The sequence below is a fragment of the Chelon labrosus genome (genome assembly GCF_963514085.1).
Source record: "Chelon labrosus genome assembly, chromosome: 3".
NCBI classification, from domain to species: Eukaryota; Metazoa; Chordata; class Actinopteri; order Mugiliformes; family Mugilidae; genus Chelon; species Chelon labrosus.
The window spans coordinates 4,489,503-4,509,203 of record NC_140339.1 but is presented as its reverse complement, the minus strand read 5'-3'; the positions used below and the strand labels follow the sequence as shown (position 1 = coordinate 4,509,203).

General features: G+C 40.4%; 2 protein-coding genes across 2 annotated transcripts; one reads left to right on the top strand and one right to left on the bottom strand.

Annotated features, from left to right (window-relative positions):
* Positions 1-623: 623 nt before the first annotated feature.
* Positions 624-9,801, bottom strand: dpep1 (dipeptidase 1). The gene is made up of 10 exons (XM_084540721.1): positions 8,918-9,801; positions 8,636-8,762; positions 8,349-8,481; positions 8,115-8,265; positions 6,428-6,497; positions 4,934-5,110; positions 3,030-3,114; positions 2,832-2,907; positions 2,448-2,583; positions 624-963 (listed from the first exon to the last, which is right to left on the bottom strand). The coding sequence occupies exons 1-10, from the start codon at positions 9,040-9,042 to the stop codon at positions 778-780; spliced, it is 1,266 nt and encodes a 421-aa protein (XP_084396847.1). The 5' UTR covers positions 9,043-9,801; the 3' UTR covers positions 624-777.
* A 1,635-nt stretch (positions 9,802-11,436) lies between these two features.
* Positions 11,437-15,822, top strand: sult5a1 (sulfotransferase family 5A, member 1). Its single transcript, XM_084541855.1, has 6 exons — positions 11,437-12,528; positions 12,692-12,903; positions 13,986-14,112; positions 14,212-14,309; positions 14,971-15,151; positions 15,615-15,822. Exons 1-6 carry the CDS (start codon positions 12,390-12,392, stop codon positions 15,761-15,763), a joined length of 906 nt encoding a protein of 301 aa, XP_084397981.1. The 5' UTR covers positions 11,437-12,389; the 3' UTR covers positions 15,764-15,822.
* Positions 15,823-19,701: the final 3,879 nt, after the last annotated feature.

Below are 19,701 nucleotides of genomic sequence, written 5' to 3'. Positions count from 1 at the left end.
TATGTGGGGATGTCCCAATCATGTTCTTTTTGCCTCCCCACCCCCTGGAGATTCATAAAGGCTTTTCTTATCTTACTAACTCTCCTAGATCACGTGTGCACCGTACGACTGGATTCAGTCCAATAAATATTTCTGTCAAAGTTAACGTAGTGTGGAGAGGGTAGCTGGTACCTTGTGTTCTCTATTCAGAAAAGTTCTGGTCATCCAACGCTGCCATAAACTCCCTAACCCTCTCTGGAAGATTTTTCTCCTCGACGCTGTCTCCAGGAAACTTTTTTCTTTTTAAACCCACCGCTCAGTCTTGGTGGTGCATCCACATTGCATAATTTGCAAATATCAGTCAATTCTGATTCTCATTTTCCAGAGAAAAGTACTGTTTGGATTCTACAAGGAAGTGCTTTTGGTTTATTATGACAGAACTAAAATAAATAACTGCAAAAGTTCAGACTTGGCTGAAGCCTTGGCCGATACCGATCCAGTCATTTTAAGAATGTCTGAACTGGCCCCGACACCGATCTCTTGGGACATCCCTGCTATTATGTCAACAATAACATTAAGTCACTGTCTTTTTACTAAAGGTAGCCTGTGGAGAAAGAATTCAAACTGGACACAAAGCTGTATAATATCATTTAAAATGCAGTCATTTAGGTATTCATACCAGCACGGAAAAAAATAAAAATAATCTGAATTTTAAAACGGAGATTTTAAGCTTTCATTACCATCCATGATTAAACTATTGACATACACATACAGTCAGATGTGTTGGTAAACAGTCTTTTAAGCTCTTAATGCGATACAAGCCTGGGCAGCCAGTGTGAGCAGAAGGGTCAGGGCGCTGAATGACTGGACGGTGCCGAATGACTGGACGTTGGGGTAACCGTAGCTCGTCCTACACGGGTTAACCACCTCCTCGTATGGAATAGGAACATCGTCTGGGTTTTCCGTTTTCATATTTTCACGGACCTGACACACAAAGGTTAGACTGTCAGGCGTCAGACGTAAAAACACTGTGACGTGTTTAAAGATCATCTGATATTATCATTCATTAATACACAGGATTAGATGTTACAATCCCTTGTGCCAAAGGGATGAGTATTTAAGATACAGTTTAAAATTTAAGATTTTTACATCCCACCCCACCCCATAGCAATGACACTCCTTGATGGATGCAGCCATCCCCAGCAGAATTCAATCACAAAAACACTTAAGGAACAACTAAAAAAAAAAAAAAACACAAAGAACAGCTTAAAGTGTTGACCTGGCCTCCAAATTCACTAGATCCCAAACTGATCAAGTATCTGTGGGATGATCCACAGAGGCCCCTCCCCTCAAAGGCCCCCCCACTAACAACATTCTGTTCCCAGACACCACAGGACACCCTCAGAAGACCCATGTCCATTCTCTGATGAGTCACAACTGTTTAAGAGGCACAAGGGAGACCTACACAATATTAGGAAGGTGGTCATAATGTTATGTCTGATCATTGTATTTTTAGTTCCCCTTTGCACATAAATCCTAGGCTACCCTTTGAAAATAAATCAAGACTGTGTGCAACATTTAAAGATAATTTATGGCTGTTTATCCAACTCTAATCAGAGAAAGGAGTTCATGTACTGATTCCACGTGTTATTTTTGTGTTTTTCATTTTTTTTTTAACAATCTTTGACGCAAAGTTTTGTCAGTGGATTTAAAACAAAATGATGAAACAAATCAGTGCAGGACAGATGGTTCAATTTAGTCCAAAATTTGGCGAGTCCTTCACATGATGTAACTTAATAGGGTCTATTTGTCATGTGTTACCAGAGTTATTACATTTACTGCATCAGATTTATCTGAAAACGAAAGAGTAGTTTGTTTTTTTATTATTTAAACCCTCTTATTTATGATTCATTTCTAGTGTATTTGTTATCTAAGGGATCATTCGATCCTCCACTGGTTACCTGACATTGTCTCCCAGCTAAGAGATATAAAATGTATTCCAGTTTGACTCGACAGAGAGTTTTTGTCACCTTCACAGAATGACAAGCTAAGCTAACCCTAGCTGCACATGTACCACTCAGACACAAATGTCTGGTATCAATATCCTCATCAAACTGTGGGAAAGAAAACAATAGGGCACAAAAAGTCACTGACTGAGCCACAAAATCCAACAAATAACGGGCCGGCCAAGTTCTTTTCACCAAAATAAAGATTGAGTGGCAGTCACAGCAGAGTATTTTATTAATATTAATCATCACGAGGCCGTCTCTTTAATCACATCTGCCTTGAGTTTTCCTAGGCATCCTGCCCAGTTAACATCTCTTTTCTCAGTTTTTCTCTTCTCAAGTTCAACCTCAGATGCTCCCTGCCTCATGAACGCACGTTGTTTATTATACTTCAAGTTAACGACAGTATAGTTCTGTGTCAACTTGACAAAAGCTCCTCAAGGTTTTGGGTTCATTACTCACCTGTTCGGCCTTTTCCATGACCCGGAGGAGGTTCTCTCCGAGGGCGGCTTTGACTTCCTCATCGGTCCATCCTCTCCTCAGCAGTTCAGCCACCAGCATGGGCACTTTGGACACGTCCTCCAAACCCTCAGGTACTCTAAAAAAGGACGGATCATTTTTTATTCTCTGTTTATGTCCTTTATACTTTCACCCAGCACATTCACGTACAGTATGCAATAACCTAATTTTACGCCTCTCAAACTTTGGTTTCATGATTTAAGTTCTTCTCTGCCAGATTGTAAAGCTCCGGAATAGAAAACACAGTTATTAGCTGTCTATTTAACCATCACAAGTGTGTTCATGTTCCCGTTTGTTTGCATGAATACTGGTGTCACTCGTACTCACCTGGTAACTCCGTCATAATCTCCACCGAACCCGATGATACCCGCCCCCGCCACTTTCTTTATGTGGTCAAAGTGATCTGCAGAGAAAGCAGTAAGCCTGTCAGTGACAAATTGACACAGGGGGCTTTTAGGAAAGTATGATAAATGTTAATATTTAAGCAGCTTTACAGCAGTTCTCATTGCCCTGATGGAAATTTACCAGCAACATTTGAGAGGTTAGCGGTCTGGCTGCAAGTTACGTAATCGTTGTAGAAGTTTATCATCACTATCCCTCCAGTTTCATTCTGCAGAAAAAGAGAGAGAGATGTTTCACGACATTAAAATACTTAGTGACCTATAGGACAGGAGGAGACATGTATTTTCTGCTTTGTTACACAGGAGACTAGTGATCCGAGCCAGGAGATGCATTCAGTCTCCACACGAGGGTATTGACCTCATGGAAGAACACATCATCTGGTTATGACACAGCGTTTTTTTTATCGCTTTGTCATTTTACAATGTTTTATTGTTTTAAACCAGGTAATTACCATTGTGTGTGCATCAGTTCAACTGGACCAGTTTACAACAACCTGCACAATGCTGGCACTGTAGAGCATTTATGGGTGTGTTATCTGAGGCATCACGTAACAAAGGCACGTTACCAAGTCTGTATGGTGGCCAGGATGCACCACTTGGTTTTGCATATACAAATCTAATATCAGCGGCTCAGAAACATCTACTGGAGTACCGAACTGACGCAGAAGTTTGAGGTTCTACTCCACCGCCTTTCCAGAAAATTGCTGCAAAACATTTACTTGACAACTATAGCCAGCAGATAACGTTTCAGATTAAAATTTGACATGTAATATACACCGATCAGGCATAACATTATGACCATTTCCTTCCTAATATTGTGTAGGTCTCCCTTGTGCCTTCAAAACAGTTGGGCCTCATCAGAGAATGGACATGAGCCTTCTGAGGGTGTCCTGTGGTGTCTGGCAACAGGATGTTGCTAGTGGGGGGCCTTTGAGGGGAGGGGCCTCTGTGGATCATCCCACAGATACTTGATCAGTTTGGGATCTAGTGAATTTGGAGGCCACCTTGTGCTGTTCTTCATGTTTTTCTTTTAGTTGTTCCTAAAGCGTTTTTGTGTGTGTGTCTGTGTCAGGCTGCATCCTGCTGGGGATGGCTGCTGCCATCAAGGAGTGTCATTGCTATGGGGTGGGGGTGTCTGGTCTGGTCTAGGTGGGTGCTACATGTCTAAGTAACATCCACACCAATGAATGCCAGGTCCAGAAGTTTCCCAGCAGAACACTGAACTGTCACAAGATGGTCAATGTTATTCACTTCTCCTGTCATAATGTTGTGGCTTATCGGTGTACAGCATACCCATAATAGGTGCACTAGTTTGTGTATTTCACATCACATTTTTCTAATTATATATTCAGATGTAATGCTAAAAGTGATGATTTATTTTTGTTTATTATTATTTTAATTTTTTTAATTCTCAGTTGTTGCCTTGGTTGTCTAATTGCTTGTTTCCTATTGTCTGTTGTAACGTGCCTTACTCTGTGCATTTTCTTAGATGTGCACGCCTTTAGACTGTATAGATACAAAAGCTATAATAAAAAATGTAATATTCTTATATAGCGCAATATATTGTTATAAATGAAACCCAACCTTTTTTGACCTGTGATCCTTTATGAAAGAAAAAAAAACAGTGGGGCGAAGTTCAACATTTACTCTCAGACTTCTCAGATGGTTTCATCAATTTGAGGGCCCATGGAGCAAAGAATATCCACCACAAAATAAGTTATTTCACAGCCCGTCAGCTTCATGTTGTTGCCATTAGAGGTGGCCTGACCCTTCAGCTGTGAACCACAGACTAAACAACCAGACTGTATATAAAATAACTTAAAATTCACAGTGAGGTAAATCATATGCAGTATTAACTGTGTAATAATGCCCCTTCTTCTGCATCAGTAAGACTTTTTGAGAAAAATATTGCAGACAACGCTGATATTCAACTCTATGTGCACAATTCCTTTTTAACAACCACTGGATTGTATTGTGGTCCTCAGCCTTTAGATTGCCCTGTAGCTCATTTGACTCGTCCCGACTCACCACTCTCCGGAGAACATCATCTGGGACGTTCCTCTTGTGTTGACAGACGCTGTATGCAGAGGAGTGGCTGAAGATGACCGGAGCTTTGGACATGTCCAGCACCTGGTTCATCACCGCTACCGTCACGTGAGCCAGGTCGATCAACATCCCCAGACGGTTCATTTCAACAATGAGTTGCTGTTGTTGTGTGAAAAGCACCATTATTACAATGAACAATGTGCAATACATAATCATTTTTATTACGATGTGACATACTTTTGAGTTGACCCCAAGACCATGTCCTGATACTGATTTTTGAGCCTATATATGTATATTTTTATACAGCATTATGTATTTATATTCTTGTGTAACTTACAACTACGTATCCTTTATATCTCACTGTATCCTGCTGAGACCCTGCGTCCTCATATGGGGACATTAAGTTTTAGGTTTGTGGCAGGTTATTCTGCATTCTGCTTCTTTTAAACCTGTTGTCTTCACAAGTAGACGCTTTTGTCTGTCATCTCGTGGTAGCAAAGGGTCAATAGATTAGTCAGTGTAAAAACATGGTAGCAGGCATTGCAGCAGATTCATTCTACAGCTGATCACGGGACAAAATCTCATCAAAGTTTATAGTTGAAACCTTTTTATTTAAGCATATTAACTTTTCCAGTTTGATATGACACACATATTCTGTCAATAGTAACAAGCCACCACGTCCCTATAAGCAAGTACTCGTTTGAGGACGCTGGGACTTCATTGTTTGCAGTTCTGTCTTTGCTTAGCCATGCTCAGGTGTTAAAATAAACTGTTTTATATTTTGTTACATATTGGTGACTTTATTATAATATACAGTGAAATAATCCCCAAGCCCCATAAACTTGAATCAGGGAAACACACAAGAATTCCAGTGTACCTGTACTGTGATGTACCTGTGCTAATGGCAAATACACCCTATTCTCTCCTCATTAATAGAACTGGCATTAAGGACTCATCACTAGAGACACATTAAATGTAAAGAACGGCCAGAGAGTAGAGGCTGTGCTCACATTAGCTGCCTCACATCATGGACTTTATGCCAAAAGCTGATTTCTGAGCAGTTCCCCTCCACCACCCCTAAGTTCTCATCATGTCCTTAAATGTCTTCTTATCTTCCTCGGCTCATGTTTCTGTACCGGCTGTCCTGTGCTAACGGTGTCGGAGAATTTGTTCTTTTGTTCTTTAACTGCATAACAGTCTGCAATAAATGTTATTTGATGCTGTAATAAAACATAATAACTGACTACTTTTTATAGGCACTATGTTCTAGGCTGACACAGCACAAATGGAATCCGTCATTACATCACTTGTTAAACTGCATTTACACAAAAACATAAAAAGGGGCATTCACATTTATACAGGTCTAGAAAGTAAAAGTAGTGTTTGGTAATGCCTGTAACGAAGTGAAGCTGAACAAAAATCACACAAGAAGAGCAGAGAATGAGAAGTTACCCCATCCCAGTTCATACCACTGACCTTGCCAAATGGAGAGAGGCCATTGTGTTCAGATGGCTCAGAACCAGTGTCAACAAGCCAGTTATCTGCCCTGATGAGAAGAAAAAAAAAGAATTAAAAAGGCCGAAACAGATTTCATGCATTTGCTGAAGAATAACAAGGGATGAAATTTCTAGCATTAACGCGTATTTAACACTTTATTCACAGTTAAATTTGATTCATGTTCATATTCTGAAGTCACACAGTCACATATTAACTTTAGGAGGCGTCACTAGGCACGTTGTCAGTCCCTTGTCGCATAGAAATTGTTCATATAGACGACTAAGTTGCCTCTGAACATGATCCATCCTGTGGGAAGCATTTATAAAGTTTCCTGTCAGCCATCTAAAATGAAAGGTAAATATATCCGGCTAAATTAATCACTCCTTGCTGCAAGTGTTTAAACTGCGATAAAGCAAAGCATTTTAGTTCCATCCGGACTCTCCACAGAATCCGATACTTCCTCATTCACAGCACATCCAGGCCTGCAGGAATCCCCCGTACTCTCCACAACGCCACCAAAACTGGTGGCAACACAACTCAAAGACGTAACCGAACCTTGTTGAGAGCTTGGTTAAGAAATATAAAACCTGAAGCATTTATTCATCCTATGTGAAAGTTTTGGAAACATCTTTCAGTGACAAAGCAGACATGATAATAATGTATTTATGAAATAATATAGTGGATATTTGTCCAGGGATGTAATGTAATTTAAATACAATTACTCAAGTACTCTAGAATATAATATACAGTTGCAGCTCGCCCTGTCATTGGGCGAGAGGCAGGGTACGCCCTGGACAGGTCTCCAGTCTGTCGCAGAGCTCTTCACACTCACATGCACACCTACGGCCAATTTAGAATCACACAGGCAAAGATTTTATTTTTATTTTTATTTTTATGTCCAAGTGAGATCATTTTCCTTGTGGATCAATAAGTCTAAGTCTAAATTACTTAATATTACATTACAAATATTTTATTTTATTTTATTCTCTTATTTTATGTTGCTTATTTTTATTTTATTTTTATTTTATTTTATTCTCTTATTTTTACTTATTTTATGTTGCTTATTTTTATTTATTTTTTATTTTATTTTATTTTTATTTTTACTTTTATTTTAGTTATATTTTTATTTTACTTATTTTTTTTTTCATTTTTATTTATTTAATTTTTTTTACTTTTACTTTTATTTTTATTTTATTTTTTATTTGCAAGTGAAATGATTTCCCTTGTGGATCAATAAGTTTAAGTCTAAATTACTCAATATTACAATACAAATATTATATTTCATTTCTTTCTCTTATTTTATATTGCTTATTTTTATTTTATTTTACTTATTTTTATTTAATGTACAAGTGAGCTAATTTCCCTAGTGGATCAATAACTTTAAGTCTAAATTATTCAATATTACATTACAAATATTTTATTTTATTTTATTTTTAACTGTAACCAAACAATTTCCCTTGTGGATCAATAAGTCTAAATTACTCAGTATTACATTATTTACATTGTTTTATTCCCTGCCCTTTTTACTCTAGACACAATTACAAGTGCAGTGTTTGTTAATCAATCAAGTAGTCAGTCAGACCACTGGAGGCATTCCTTTCTTCTAGCTTCTTGCTCACATCTTTGGTTCTGTGACTTTTCCGTGGGCGTATTTTGGTGCTCTCACCAGGGAGTGTTGCAGGAGTGTGTGATTGTGAGGTAGCGGACCCCCAGCTGGTACATGACACGCAGCGTGCCCAGACTGCTGTCGAGGGAATGACCCCCCTCCACCCCGATCAGGCTGGCCGTCTTGTTTTGGCGGAAGGCTTCCCTGATCTCTGTGCAGACATGACAGATGACGTGTGGCCGGTGCAAACTTTTAAAATGACTGAAGCTTCTCGTACAGCAAAAAAAGTCTTACCTTGGCTGGTGGTGGCAAACATGAAGACATCTGGGTATTTGTCACACATTCTGTGAACCACATCTATCTGCTCCAGCGTTTGCCTCACGGCATCTTTGTACTGAGTGTCGCAGGGAACATAGGCGGACCAGAACTGAGAGAGGAATAAGAGATCATGTATGAACTATCTGCTGCACGGTCTATCCAGGTAAATGTATCTGTGAACTCATAAACTCCATAAACAAAGCACCGGCCTAGAAGCAATGTTTTCCTTTAACTTCCCCCGGACAGTTTAGTTTTGCATGCACCTGTGCACCAAGCCGTCCCTCCTTGATCTTGGGAATGTTGGTGTGAGTATTTTCCAGTGTGTAAAGGTCCACATTGTTGATCTCATTGTTGAACGTCTTTCGAAACTGCCAAGGAAGATCATTATGACTGAAATAAAATAAAATAAAGAAAATCAGAAAGCCAAGGTTAAAACTTACAACAACTGTGGCAGCAGAAAGGAAAACTCCTTGTTTTCTTGCATCAGAACTAGAAACTGCTTCAGTAAAAGAATTTACGCTAAAAAAAAAAGACATTTCTCTTACCCATCGATGAGCGGCGTCTCAGACATCAGCCTCAGAGCTCTGGTCAGGTACTCATCCTCAGCCAAAGTGGCAGAAAAGCTGGCCCACAGTGCCAAGCATGAAGCCAAAATAACTTTGGTCAACATTTCTATGCACTATTCAATCTTTTTCCTTGCGTCTCTAAATGTCCAACGATTTGACACGACCTGAACTTTCTTTGTCTTCTGAGTAAAACAGATTCTGATAACTGTTTTGTCTTTTTAGATGTGAGCAGATTCCAGCTCAGCCTTCTCTGTATCTTCTTGTTGGTTTGTGCCTTTGAATATCAGCTTGACACAGCGCTCCTCCTCCGTCTTGAATCTGTTTGTCATTACCGTGTCATAAATACAACACGATGGCTTAAGCATTCTTTTACTGTAATCTAGTGGTTAGCCCATACATGCTGGTTAATGAATGATGCGCCTTTTCACTACTTTTCACAACTTGTGCTTTGGACACCTACTATCGCCGCGCTTTATTTTGGCCTTCCTGTGGCCTTGAGTCTCTCAGTGCATATTTGCAGGCAGGGCTGCAGTCCAGACAGTTTCAATGTGACTCTTGTGCAAAGTTAAACTTTAATTTGCAATGAAGAATTTAACTGGGAACTGACATTAAATGATCTACAACGGCAGAACGGAGAGACCTTGTACAACTAATGGTTTTTGCACCAACTCAGCAAATTCCATTAAAAGGCTAAAATGAACAATAAACTGATTTGATTAGAAAATATTGTCCGTAGCTTGACACTGAAAGAAAAAAAAAAAAATCATATTCCTCTGTATCAGAGCCGTGTAAAAACTATAAAAGAGAGTCGTGCATACACCAGTGAATCACAAATGACATATTCATACCAGAAATATTGAATAGAGCACCAAATATGTAATATTTTAATAACGATTTACATTTTTCGTTTTGGTGAAGATTGTAATTCTAGTTAGGGATGCTGATCCGATCTTAAATAAACAACATTTCTTCCCCTGGAGATTAATAAAGTCTTTCCTCGTCTTCCTTGTATCCTCCTAGATGTGACTGGATTCAGTGCAGTAAATGTTTCTGTCAAAGTTAACGTAGGAGTATGTGGAGACGGTAGCTGCTACCTTGGCTCCAGAAAACCTGTGGAGTATTTTTCTCCTCGGTACTGTCTCCAGGAAACTTTCCCCTTCTTTTAAACGCAGCGTTCAGTGTTTGTTGCTGTTGTTGTTTGGGTGCAGCCTTTGGACTCAGTCTTTTTTTGTGTGATGCAAATCAATCATCAGTATTGAATAACAATCTTCAACTCCCACGAGACATGTCTGATTGACTTTATTTACCTTACCAAAAGTACTGGTATGCAGTAAGTTTGACATGTGACATGACTTAGGTTCTTCTTCATCTTCTTTTTCTTGTTTTTCCGGCAGCTTTGATCCTAGCCAACCGCCATTAAAACAAAAAGGAAGAAGATGTTTTTGGTTCATGGAAGAGCTAAAATAAATAACTACATAAGATCGAGCTAGACTGAAGTCGGATACCGATCGGTCCACAGCTTTGACACAATTTCATATCCCAAGCAAGTACTGGCTATCAAATTAGCCGTCACTACTCACAAAACGGCAGCCTTTTATTTGTGGTGGTTAGCCCCACAAGAAGAAGATTCTGGGTTTGAATCCATGGACCGACTGGTTCTTTTCTGTGTAGAGTTTGCATGTTCTCCCTGTGTCTGCGTGGGTTCTCTCCAGGTTCTCCAGCTTCCTCCCACCGTCCAAAGACATGCTGATTAGGTTCATTGGTGATTCTAAATTGGCTGCAGGTGTGAGTGTGAATGGTTGTCTGTCTCTCTGTGTTAGCCCTGAGATAGACTGGAGACCTGTCCAGGGTGTGACAGGAGTGCTCTGGGTTTTATAAAGACAATGAGACAAGCTGCATCACTTTTGACAGTGTACATAAATAAAACTTAACACAATTTTATTTAACTAAAGGAAGAGGAAGACGAACAAATGTTCACTTTTCAGAAAAGGTTTTAAAATCTTAGCATTGTCTCTCGTTTTTATTTTTTATGTGCAAGTGTCTGCACCGATTTGCACTGTTCGTACTGTTTTGCAATGTTTTGTATCGTCTGCATCAGCTTCCACACATGCACTTTATGCTCACTCCCTTGTATTGTACTGAGTCCTATGTCTTCGTGTAGCTCCGTGATCCTGGAGGAACATACTCTCATCTCACTATGTGCTGCACCTGCTATAAACCTGTTTGATTATTATTATAGTTATTCATCTAAATCAATTTTCTGTTAATCATTAAATCAAATGATTTCAGTTCAATTTATTATGTGAGCAGCAAACTTGCCAACAGGTATTGGTGGATGTCATTTACTTTACTTAAGCAGGCTTGAGAAACTAAAAACCAATAGATGATCATGCAATATGAGCGAAGGGTGGATGCAGATGATGTTACGCGAATGTTGAGGTGCTTAAGCCGATAACAGGGCAACAACTGAGTTCAGAGGGGCAACATTGCCAAATAAGAGTTATGGGTGAGTCCTTATGTAATAATAGAAATTAGATATTATTCAGTAAACAAACTTCCTTGACTGTAAGATAGAGAACAAAAGATAAAATTCCTCATGATTGCATTATTTATTAACCCTAATGGATGTATTATCTTCAAGGCTGCAATTCCAGTTTTCCAGTCACTGATTCTCAGTTTGGTCTCAACGTCAGGTGACGGTTATTTATGTGTTGGATATGTTGGAACCACGGGTGACAGTTTCAACTACTTGGACAATTGTTAATATAAAAACATTTTGTCGCAGCTTTGACCTTTCTATTAATTTTAGCTTGATTCATAAGATCCTGGCCGACACAGGAGCTTAAAGTTATAAATGAAGCAAGCTGCAATAAAAGGGCAACGTGCACATGTGCCAACGAAAGGAAACTGTGGATGCAGATTAGGTCACACACCTTAAAGTTGACGTAACAGCAGTTGTGCCACTTGATTATTACAGTAATTGTGTCGGTGCATGTGCTGAGCACTCAGTTACACTCACCGCTGATAAAAATGAATTTATTATATGTTGGAGGTTGATTGAAAACCTAGGAGCAGATGACTTCCAGCACATTTAAAATAACTGATCAGAGGCGTGCACTGTAATAAAAGGGTTGATTTTAACCAAAGCTGTCATGCAATCAGCTGCAAAGGTTTCCCTTAACATCACTCTTGGTCATTTAAGAGGGGGCATTACGAAAATACCCCTGTACACCTGTGACTATATATCATGCAAGAAACACCCAGCATCTGACGCAGAGCTTGTATTTCCTCCTTTTTTTTAAGTTCATCCTGAGTGGTCTTCACGTTGTCTTCTTCACAGAGACACATCTACAAAGGACAGACAAGTGCAGGCGACGCGCAGACAGACCGGAGGCAAACTGCACGTTGAGAGACCAAGACCAGCAAACAGGCAAACGTATCTTGGTCGGACATGGCCAGGTTGGATGTCACGGAGGTGTTTCATGGTATTTCGTTTCCTGGACACCTGCACACACAGGATTCCTTGCAACTTGCTCTCAAATTCATGTTTAAGGACACGGATATCCTAATAGCGTCTTATCCGAAGTCAGGTAAGAAGAGACGACAAACTGATCGGACTACAGCAGCACCTTGAGTAACTCACTGCAGATGTGGTGAAAGCAGTTTAAAGTCTTGATGCCTTTTTACGCATAATTTTTATCGTTGTTATGAGTGAATTTAGGTCACAGGTGCCTCTCTCATCTCTCTCATCAGGCACTACATGGATGCAGGAAATGGTGACTCTCATAACCAGCAGAGGGGACCCACACTTGTGCCAGACTGTCCCGAACTGGACCCGAGCTCCATGGCTGGAGCAACACTATTTTGCCACCCTGCTGGAGGCCTCATCCACCGCGCCTCGAGTCATCACCACGCACCTGCCCCATCACCTGCTGGTCCCCGCCCTCCAGGGCTCCAAAGCCAAGGTTCAGATTTGCATGTTTTGTGCAGTTTGCATTCAGTGTTCAGTTGAATAGAGGAGATAATCCAGTGAGTACATAGCTCCTCTGCTTGCTGCCACAGTTTTCCAAGTTTTCTGGATGATTCCTGCGAGAAAGATGCCTGAAGTCTGCAAGGCAGCATTTTGTTTCTGCACTTTTACCTGCAGTAGAGTACTGACAAGCAAAGACGCGTTTAATTTGAGGATGTTTCTTATTAAAAGACTTCTGTAGAAAGAAAAATCTGCATCTCTGGCGGAACTTCACCGGCCACCGAGGTGCACGGAGGAGGAAAAGAAATTGTAGAAAGGTCAAGACTCCAGCAGCGCTCTTAGTAAATGGAACAACTTTATCAGAGCGACGCGTTTCGGCTCGTGGAATTCATCAGGGTCATCGGGGTCGGGTTGGTAGACAGCCAATCAGATTCCAGAGGTGACAGTCAGTCAAACCTGGTATCAAATCATGTTTGTTGCAAGGCAATGCAGATACAGAAGGAACTATTTCGAGATTGACCGTTCATGCAGTGCAGTTTAGTGTAATTAGATAATTAAATTAAAACACTACACTAATGCAGCTACTACCACTTGTCACTAATCATGTGCAGTTTCATACAATTCAGTTACAGTGGACATTTGCATCGTATCATCACTGCATGCTGTTTGTATATTCTTCTGTGTATTCTCTGTAATAATATATTGTAGTAGAAGTAGTTATAGAGGTAAAAGCAGTGTGGTAGCAGCTGTAGTAGTAGTTATTAGCTGCACATATGTAAGACAGAGGGACAGACAGATGTCTTTATTAACACAACTTCTAATTCTACTTCATATTTTTATTTTTATTGATGTCCTAGTAGATGGTGTTCCTAAAATTATGCACCTCTTGTTCATGTTAATGGGGAAATTATCAACAAAAACTGGTGATATATAAAACTTCATACATTTATGGGAAAAAAACGGTCGCATTTTTAATTTTTTATTTTATTTTACTGATGCCACTAATAAAGTGAGTGTATTAAACTCCCGAATGTTAGTGTGAGCTGAAACAAAAATCAATGCTTTGTCATGTCCCAGGTCGTCTATGTGAGCAGAAACCCTAAAGATGTGGTGGTGTCCTTTTACCACTTCCACAAAATGGCCAACTTCCTCCCTCAGCCCGGGCCGTTTACAGAGTTTTTAAATCGATTCCTGGAGGGGACTCGTGAGTTTGTTTAGTTTTTTTTTTTTTTCTTCTTGGTTTAAATTTTATCATTGTGCAAATGTAAAAAAACATATATATTTAATTTGTATTGTCTTTCAGTGCACTTTGGCTCCTGGTTTGACCACATAAAAGGCTGGACCAGTCAGACAGCTGCTATTAACAATCTGCTGCACATCACCTACGAAGAGATGTCACTGGTAAAGGCCTCATCACACTGCAATCAGTTTTTAATAAAACACTTATATATCTTATTGCCAGTCAGTAAGTCTGACGCACCAATCAGGCATAATAATATGACCACCTTCCTAATATTGTGCAGGTCTCCCTTGTGCCTCCAAAACAGTTGTGACTCATCAGAGAATGGACATGGGCCTTCTGAGGGTGTCCTGTGGTGTCTGACAACAGAATGCTGTTAGTGGGGGGACTTTGAGGGGAGGGGCCTCTGTGGATCATCCCACAGATACTTGATCAGTTTGGGATCTAGTGAATTTGGAGGCCAGGTGGAGTTGCACGAGTTGTTCCTAAAGCGTTTTTGTGTGTGTGCCTGCTGGGGATGGCTGCTGCCATCAAGGAGTGTCATTGCTATGGGGTGGGGGTGCCTGGTCTGGTCTAGGTGGGTGCTACATGTCTAAGCAACATCCACACCAATGAATGCCAGGTCCAAAAGTTTCCCAGCAGAACGTTGAATTGTCAGAACATGGTCGATGTTATTTACTTCTCCTGTCAGTGGTCATAATATTGTGGCTGATCGGTGTAAGTGTCAATCTCACAGAAGTCAATAAAAAACACATTGTATTTTCTCACCTGTTCATATTTTGGGTCATTTAAAGTCAAATGTTGTCTTCTTCCTTCTGTCAGGACCTTCCTGGTACCGTGAGGAGGGTGAGCTCTTTCCTACAGTGCCCCCTGGTGGAGGACGAGGTCAACAACTGTGTGGAACACTGCAGCTTCGGCAGCATGAGAGACAACAAGATGTCCAACCACACCCTCATCCCTGAAGGAATAATGGATCAGAGCAAGGGCGCGTTCATGAGAAAAGGTGGGTTCAGCCTGAGTCCGGATTAACCATGCTGCTTCACCGTGTCTCAGAGCGTGTGACTGTAACTGCAGCCACAAAACTGCAAATTAAATTACAGTCATCTCCTCACTAAAAATAGTTTAAGTGAAACAATCAAGTTCCAGTTGACACAGTTTTTATCGTCATAGATGCTATGGCCCGTGGCGATGGAGTGACAATAAATATTGTTTCAGTTTAATTCAAATGACTCATGGTAGGGAACAATTTAAGTTGTGGCAATACATAAATTACACAAACAGCCAGTTTAATACACAAAGCAACATCATTAATCTTCCCATCTAACTCTTTCTTTGTGTGGATGTCAAACCAGAACAAAATTGCTTTTCTTATGCTTAAGTTATATACACAAAAACAACACTAACTGTGCCTTGAATTAAATACAACAATTATATTTTCACTCTTTTCTTCCCCTGCTACACTACAGGTATGATTGGAGACTGGAGAAATATGTTCACGGAGGAGCAGAATCAATATTTTGAGAGCGTCTTCGCCTCAAAGATGCAGGGATGCGCTTTGGAGTTTGTGTGGGAGAAGCCGGACGGAGAGGAGACGCTCTACAGAACAAATCGTTAATGAATTTAGGAATCCTTTTGCCTTCTTCGGTTGTACCCTATTTTAAGTGTTGTTAACTCGATAGGTTTACCTAAAATGCATCTCTGTGTAAACTCACTTCAATACAGCTCATCTGTTCCTATGTATGCTGCCGTCTTGCCTTCATTAAGGTAACCATTTGTAAAGAAGCTTGCACATCTCACATCCACGGAGTCCTCTAATGGTTCAACATGAATATCCCAAATAAGCTCTGCCTTTATTTCAGATAAAGTGGCACTTCCAGCCCATGATATAAACAAAAGGAAATTAATTAGCAGTTATGCAATGAGTAGCGGGAGCATGGAGAGGCTAGAGGTTTTTATAAGAAGCTCCTCATCTTGTGTTCTGACACTTCACCCATCCAAAGCAAAGTGTTTCCTTTCAGCCTCCGTGCAGTGAAGTGCTTTGAAATAATCCTGCTGAGTGTGTGTAGAGAACACAATGTGCCCTGTGCCTCAAGAATAAATTCTGACTGTATGGCACAGGTCTGGTGAAGCTTGATATGAGCATTAATCCTCAGAAACTCATAGAAGACATCGGTTTGTTGAGAGACATTCATAGTTCAGAGATGCAATTCATATTTATATCAGATGAAGTGATGCACCCATCATCGTTCCTACTGTACAAGCCTGTGGGGGCAGTGCTATGATCTGGGGTTGCTGCAGTTGCTCAGGTCTAGGTTCAGCAAAATTATGTTGTCCAAAGAATGAGGTCAGCTGACTACCTGAATATACTGAATGACCAGGTTATTCCATCAATGGATCATATTCCAAGATGACAATGCCAGGATTCATGGGGCTCAGATTGTGAAAGAGTGGTTCAGGGAGCATGAGACATCATTTTCACACATGGATTGGCCACCACAGAGTCCAGACCTTAACCCCATTGAGATTCTTTGGGATGTGCTGGAGAAGGCTTTGTGCAGTGGTCAGACTCTCCCATCATCAATACAAGATCTTGGTGAAACAATAATGCAACACTGGATGGAAATAAATCTGGTGACATTGTAGAAGCTTATGGAAACAATGCCACAGAGAATGTGTGCTGTAATCAAAGCAAAAGGAGGTGTATATAAACACTCTTGCCTCTGGTTATTTTAGCACCATTCTTTGAATTGAATCCAGCTTTCATATTAAGCAAATATTCTCCATTTTTTTCCACCACCTAATGCTATGAAGCAATAATTTGACCAAAGAAATCTGCACTCCTTTCTGTATTGCAAAGTCACAGATGGTTAACTTAGTACGAAATCTATCTATCTGTGCATCTATTATTGGTGTTGACAAAGAGTAAAAAGTAAACATGGGACTGGTGGCTTTCTGATAGGCAAATACTATCTGTGTGTTCGTTTGCTTTTGTGTTGATCCCAGTGTGTTGTGTGTGTAAATTTGAATAGTTAGATGTCATCCAGTTCAGTTTGAAAGAACCATCATTCAAACACAAGCTCATGCTGCCTTGAAGAGTATTGTCTCTTGCCTTTGAATCCCTGGTGTGAAGGACTGTGTGTCATGAAAGAGAATCATTGTTCCTACTTGTAGATTCAGTCAGAAGCTGGTGTAGGTCTGTAAAGTAGTTACAGAAAAAGGTCAGTGGAGGACAAACTGAATGACAGACAGGTAAAAGAACCTTCTTGGTTCTTAGACTTTCTGCTTCAGGCTGCTACAGATGTAGTGTATTAGTGTATATATTACATTTAAGGCAGTATATTGAAGTTAAATTAAATTAAATCAAAATGAACTAAATTAATCTAACTTATAAATAAAATAAAATAAAATAAAATTGAAATGAACTAAACTAACTTAACTTAAAAAAAGAAATAAAATATATTTTTACTTAAATTAAATTAAATTACATTAAACAAAATACAATTTCAGTTAAATTAAATTAAATTAAATTAAAATGAACTAAATTGACCTAACTTATAAATAAAATAAAATAAAATAAAATAAATATGTTTTTACTTAAATTAAATTAAATTACACTAATAATACCATTAATGGGGGTTGTACACATGTCAGCTACATGCAGCTGATAGATTGTGTCTCAGTCCTCTACCCAATTTTAAACAACCTGTCTTCTCTTGTCCTCAGAACAGTGTCCCTTGTCCTTCAGGTTGAAATGGACTGTCCCTCCTGTGTGGAGTCATGCGTTTGGTTCTTTTTGTTCCACCAGGTCTGTGCATACCTCACATGTAAAACTACACAGTGTCAGTGTTAACACCCTTTAATATCGCTTTCTCTTTTCAGGAATACAGTTTCTTTATCTTACAATAAGTGGTGCCTCTCTTTCTTCTCTATAACCTTCGCTCACTGATTTGTCTGATTTTCGTTAAATGTGTCTTGCGTCATCAAGCTGACAAGGCCTCCGATGTGCTGTCGTATCAGCCGCTAATAAAGTGGCACTTTACAAACACTCGTGATCGCAGCTCTCGACGCTGACACATTTCGGCCGCGTGAGAAGCCTCTTCACACTTCTCAGACCTCTCAGACTCTGCTGAAGGGAAGGAGGTTGAAGGGCAAAGCTGGTGTCGCTGTTAATTGCCTCAGATCATGAGGGTTCAAACCAAACCGTTCGCATTTGGGAATTAATATTTTTTGTTGCCCGCGAGAAATGTTATACAATTTAGCCCACACAGATCAGATTCGGATCAATATATGTTAAGTACATGCTTCATAAATATCTTGCACCCACACTGTTGTTTTCTGCTCTGGCTAATTACACTTGTGCTCGGTTGATGTGGGGCAGTGCTGAAATTACTGAAAACCTCTTAAAGAATATAATTAAGTGCAGCGTCGCTAATAGGAGTCAGGAGGCCGAGCTGCTCATAATTTTTTTCTTTTGCATAAACTTTTTAATTTGTTGTTTTTAAACCACGTATGGTGAATTTACCCCTGGCCTGTACCAAACAGGAGACAAACTACCAAAACACACTCTACAGATTCTTGTGGCTCAACTACGAATATGTACTGTAAACAACCCTCCATCCTTCTGGTCTCCTGCACCTGGTAAACATCCTCGCATATTGTAGTTTCTCATGAAGTTGTCGATTCTTAATCACATGAATACAAAAGAAGCTGGAGTTGTGATAATCTATAGAGAAATAATAGTCTCGTCTTCAGCAGGTTAGTCCAGACAGCCCTCTCTCCAGCCGCTTTCACCAGCTCCTCCAGAGGAATCGTTCCCAGGCCAGACGAGAGATATAATCCCTCCATCGTGTCCTGGGTCGGCCCCAAGGCCTCCTTCCGATGGCACGTGCCCGAAACACCTCTCCTGGGAGGCATCCGGGAGGCATCCTTGCCAGATGCCCAAGCCACCTCAACTGACTCCTCTCGACGTGGAGGAGCAGCGGTTCTACTCTGAGCTCCTCCCGTATGACCGAGCTCCTTACCCTGTCTCTAAGGCTGAGCACGGCCACCCTGCAAAGGAAACTCATCAGTCTTGACATAGACTCACAATGGATCTTAGAAGTAGATCCAGTTTACATACAGTATGAGTGTCAGCCACAACATTAAAACCACTGACAGGAGAAGTGAATAACATTGACCATCTTGTGACAGTTCAGTGTTCTGCTGGGAAACTTTTAGACCTGGCATTCATTCGTGTGGATGTTACTTAGACATGTAGCACCCGCCTAGACCAGACCAGGCACCCCCCCACCCCATAGCAATGACACTCCTTGATGGCAGCAGCCATCCCCAGCAGGATGCAGCCTGAAACGCTTTAGGAACAACCAAAATAAACATGAAGAACAGCACAAGGTGTTGACCTGGCCTCCAAATTCACTAGATCCCAAACTGATCAAGTATCTGTGGGATGATCCACAGAGGCCCCTCCCCTCAATGGCCCCTCCAGTAACAACATTCCTGTGCCAGACACCACAGGACACCCTGTTTTGGAGACCTAAAGTGAATAACCTGACA

Bases quoted from the DNA above. Each gene is read 5' to 3' on its own strand.
- sult5a1 (XM_084541855.1), top strand. From the start codon at position 12,390: ATGGCCAGGTTGGATGTCACGGAGGTGTTTCATGGTATTTCGTTTCCT. The intron at 12,904-13,985 runs GTTCAGATTTGC...GTCATGTCCCAG, and splicing joins TCCAGGGCTCCAAAGCCAAG to GTCGTCTATGTGAGCAGAAA. The intron at 14,113-14,211 runs GTGAGTTTGTTT...ATTGTCTTTCAG, and splicing joins TCGATTCCTGGAGGGGACTC to TGCACTTTGGCTCCTGGTTT.
- dpep1 (XM_084540721.1), bottom strand. From the start codon at position 9,042: ATGTTGACCAAAGTTATTTTGGCTTCATGCTTGGCACTGTGGGCCAGC. The intron at 8,482-8,635 runs GTGCATGCAAAA...TTCCTCTCTCAG, and splicing joins AGGGACGGCTTGGTGCACAG to TTCTGGTCCGCCTATGTTCC. The intron at 6,498-8,114 runs GTGAGAGCACCA...TCTTCTCATCAG, and splicing joins CACTCCTGCAACACTCCCTG to GGCAGATAACTGGCTTGTTG.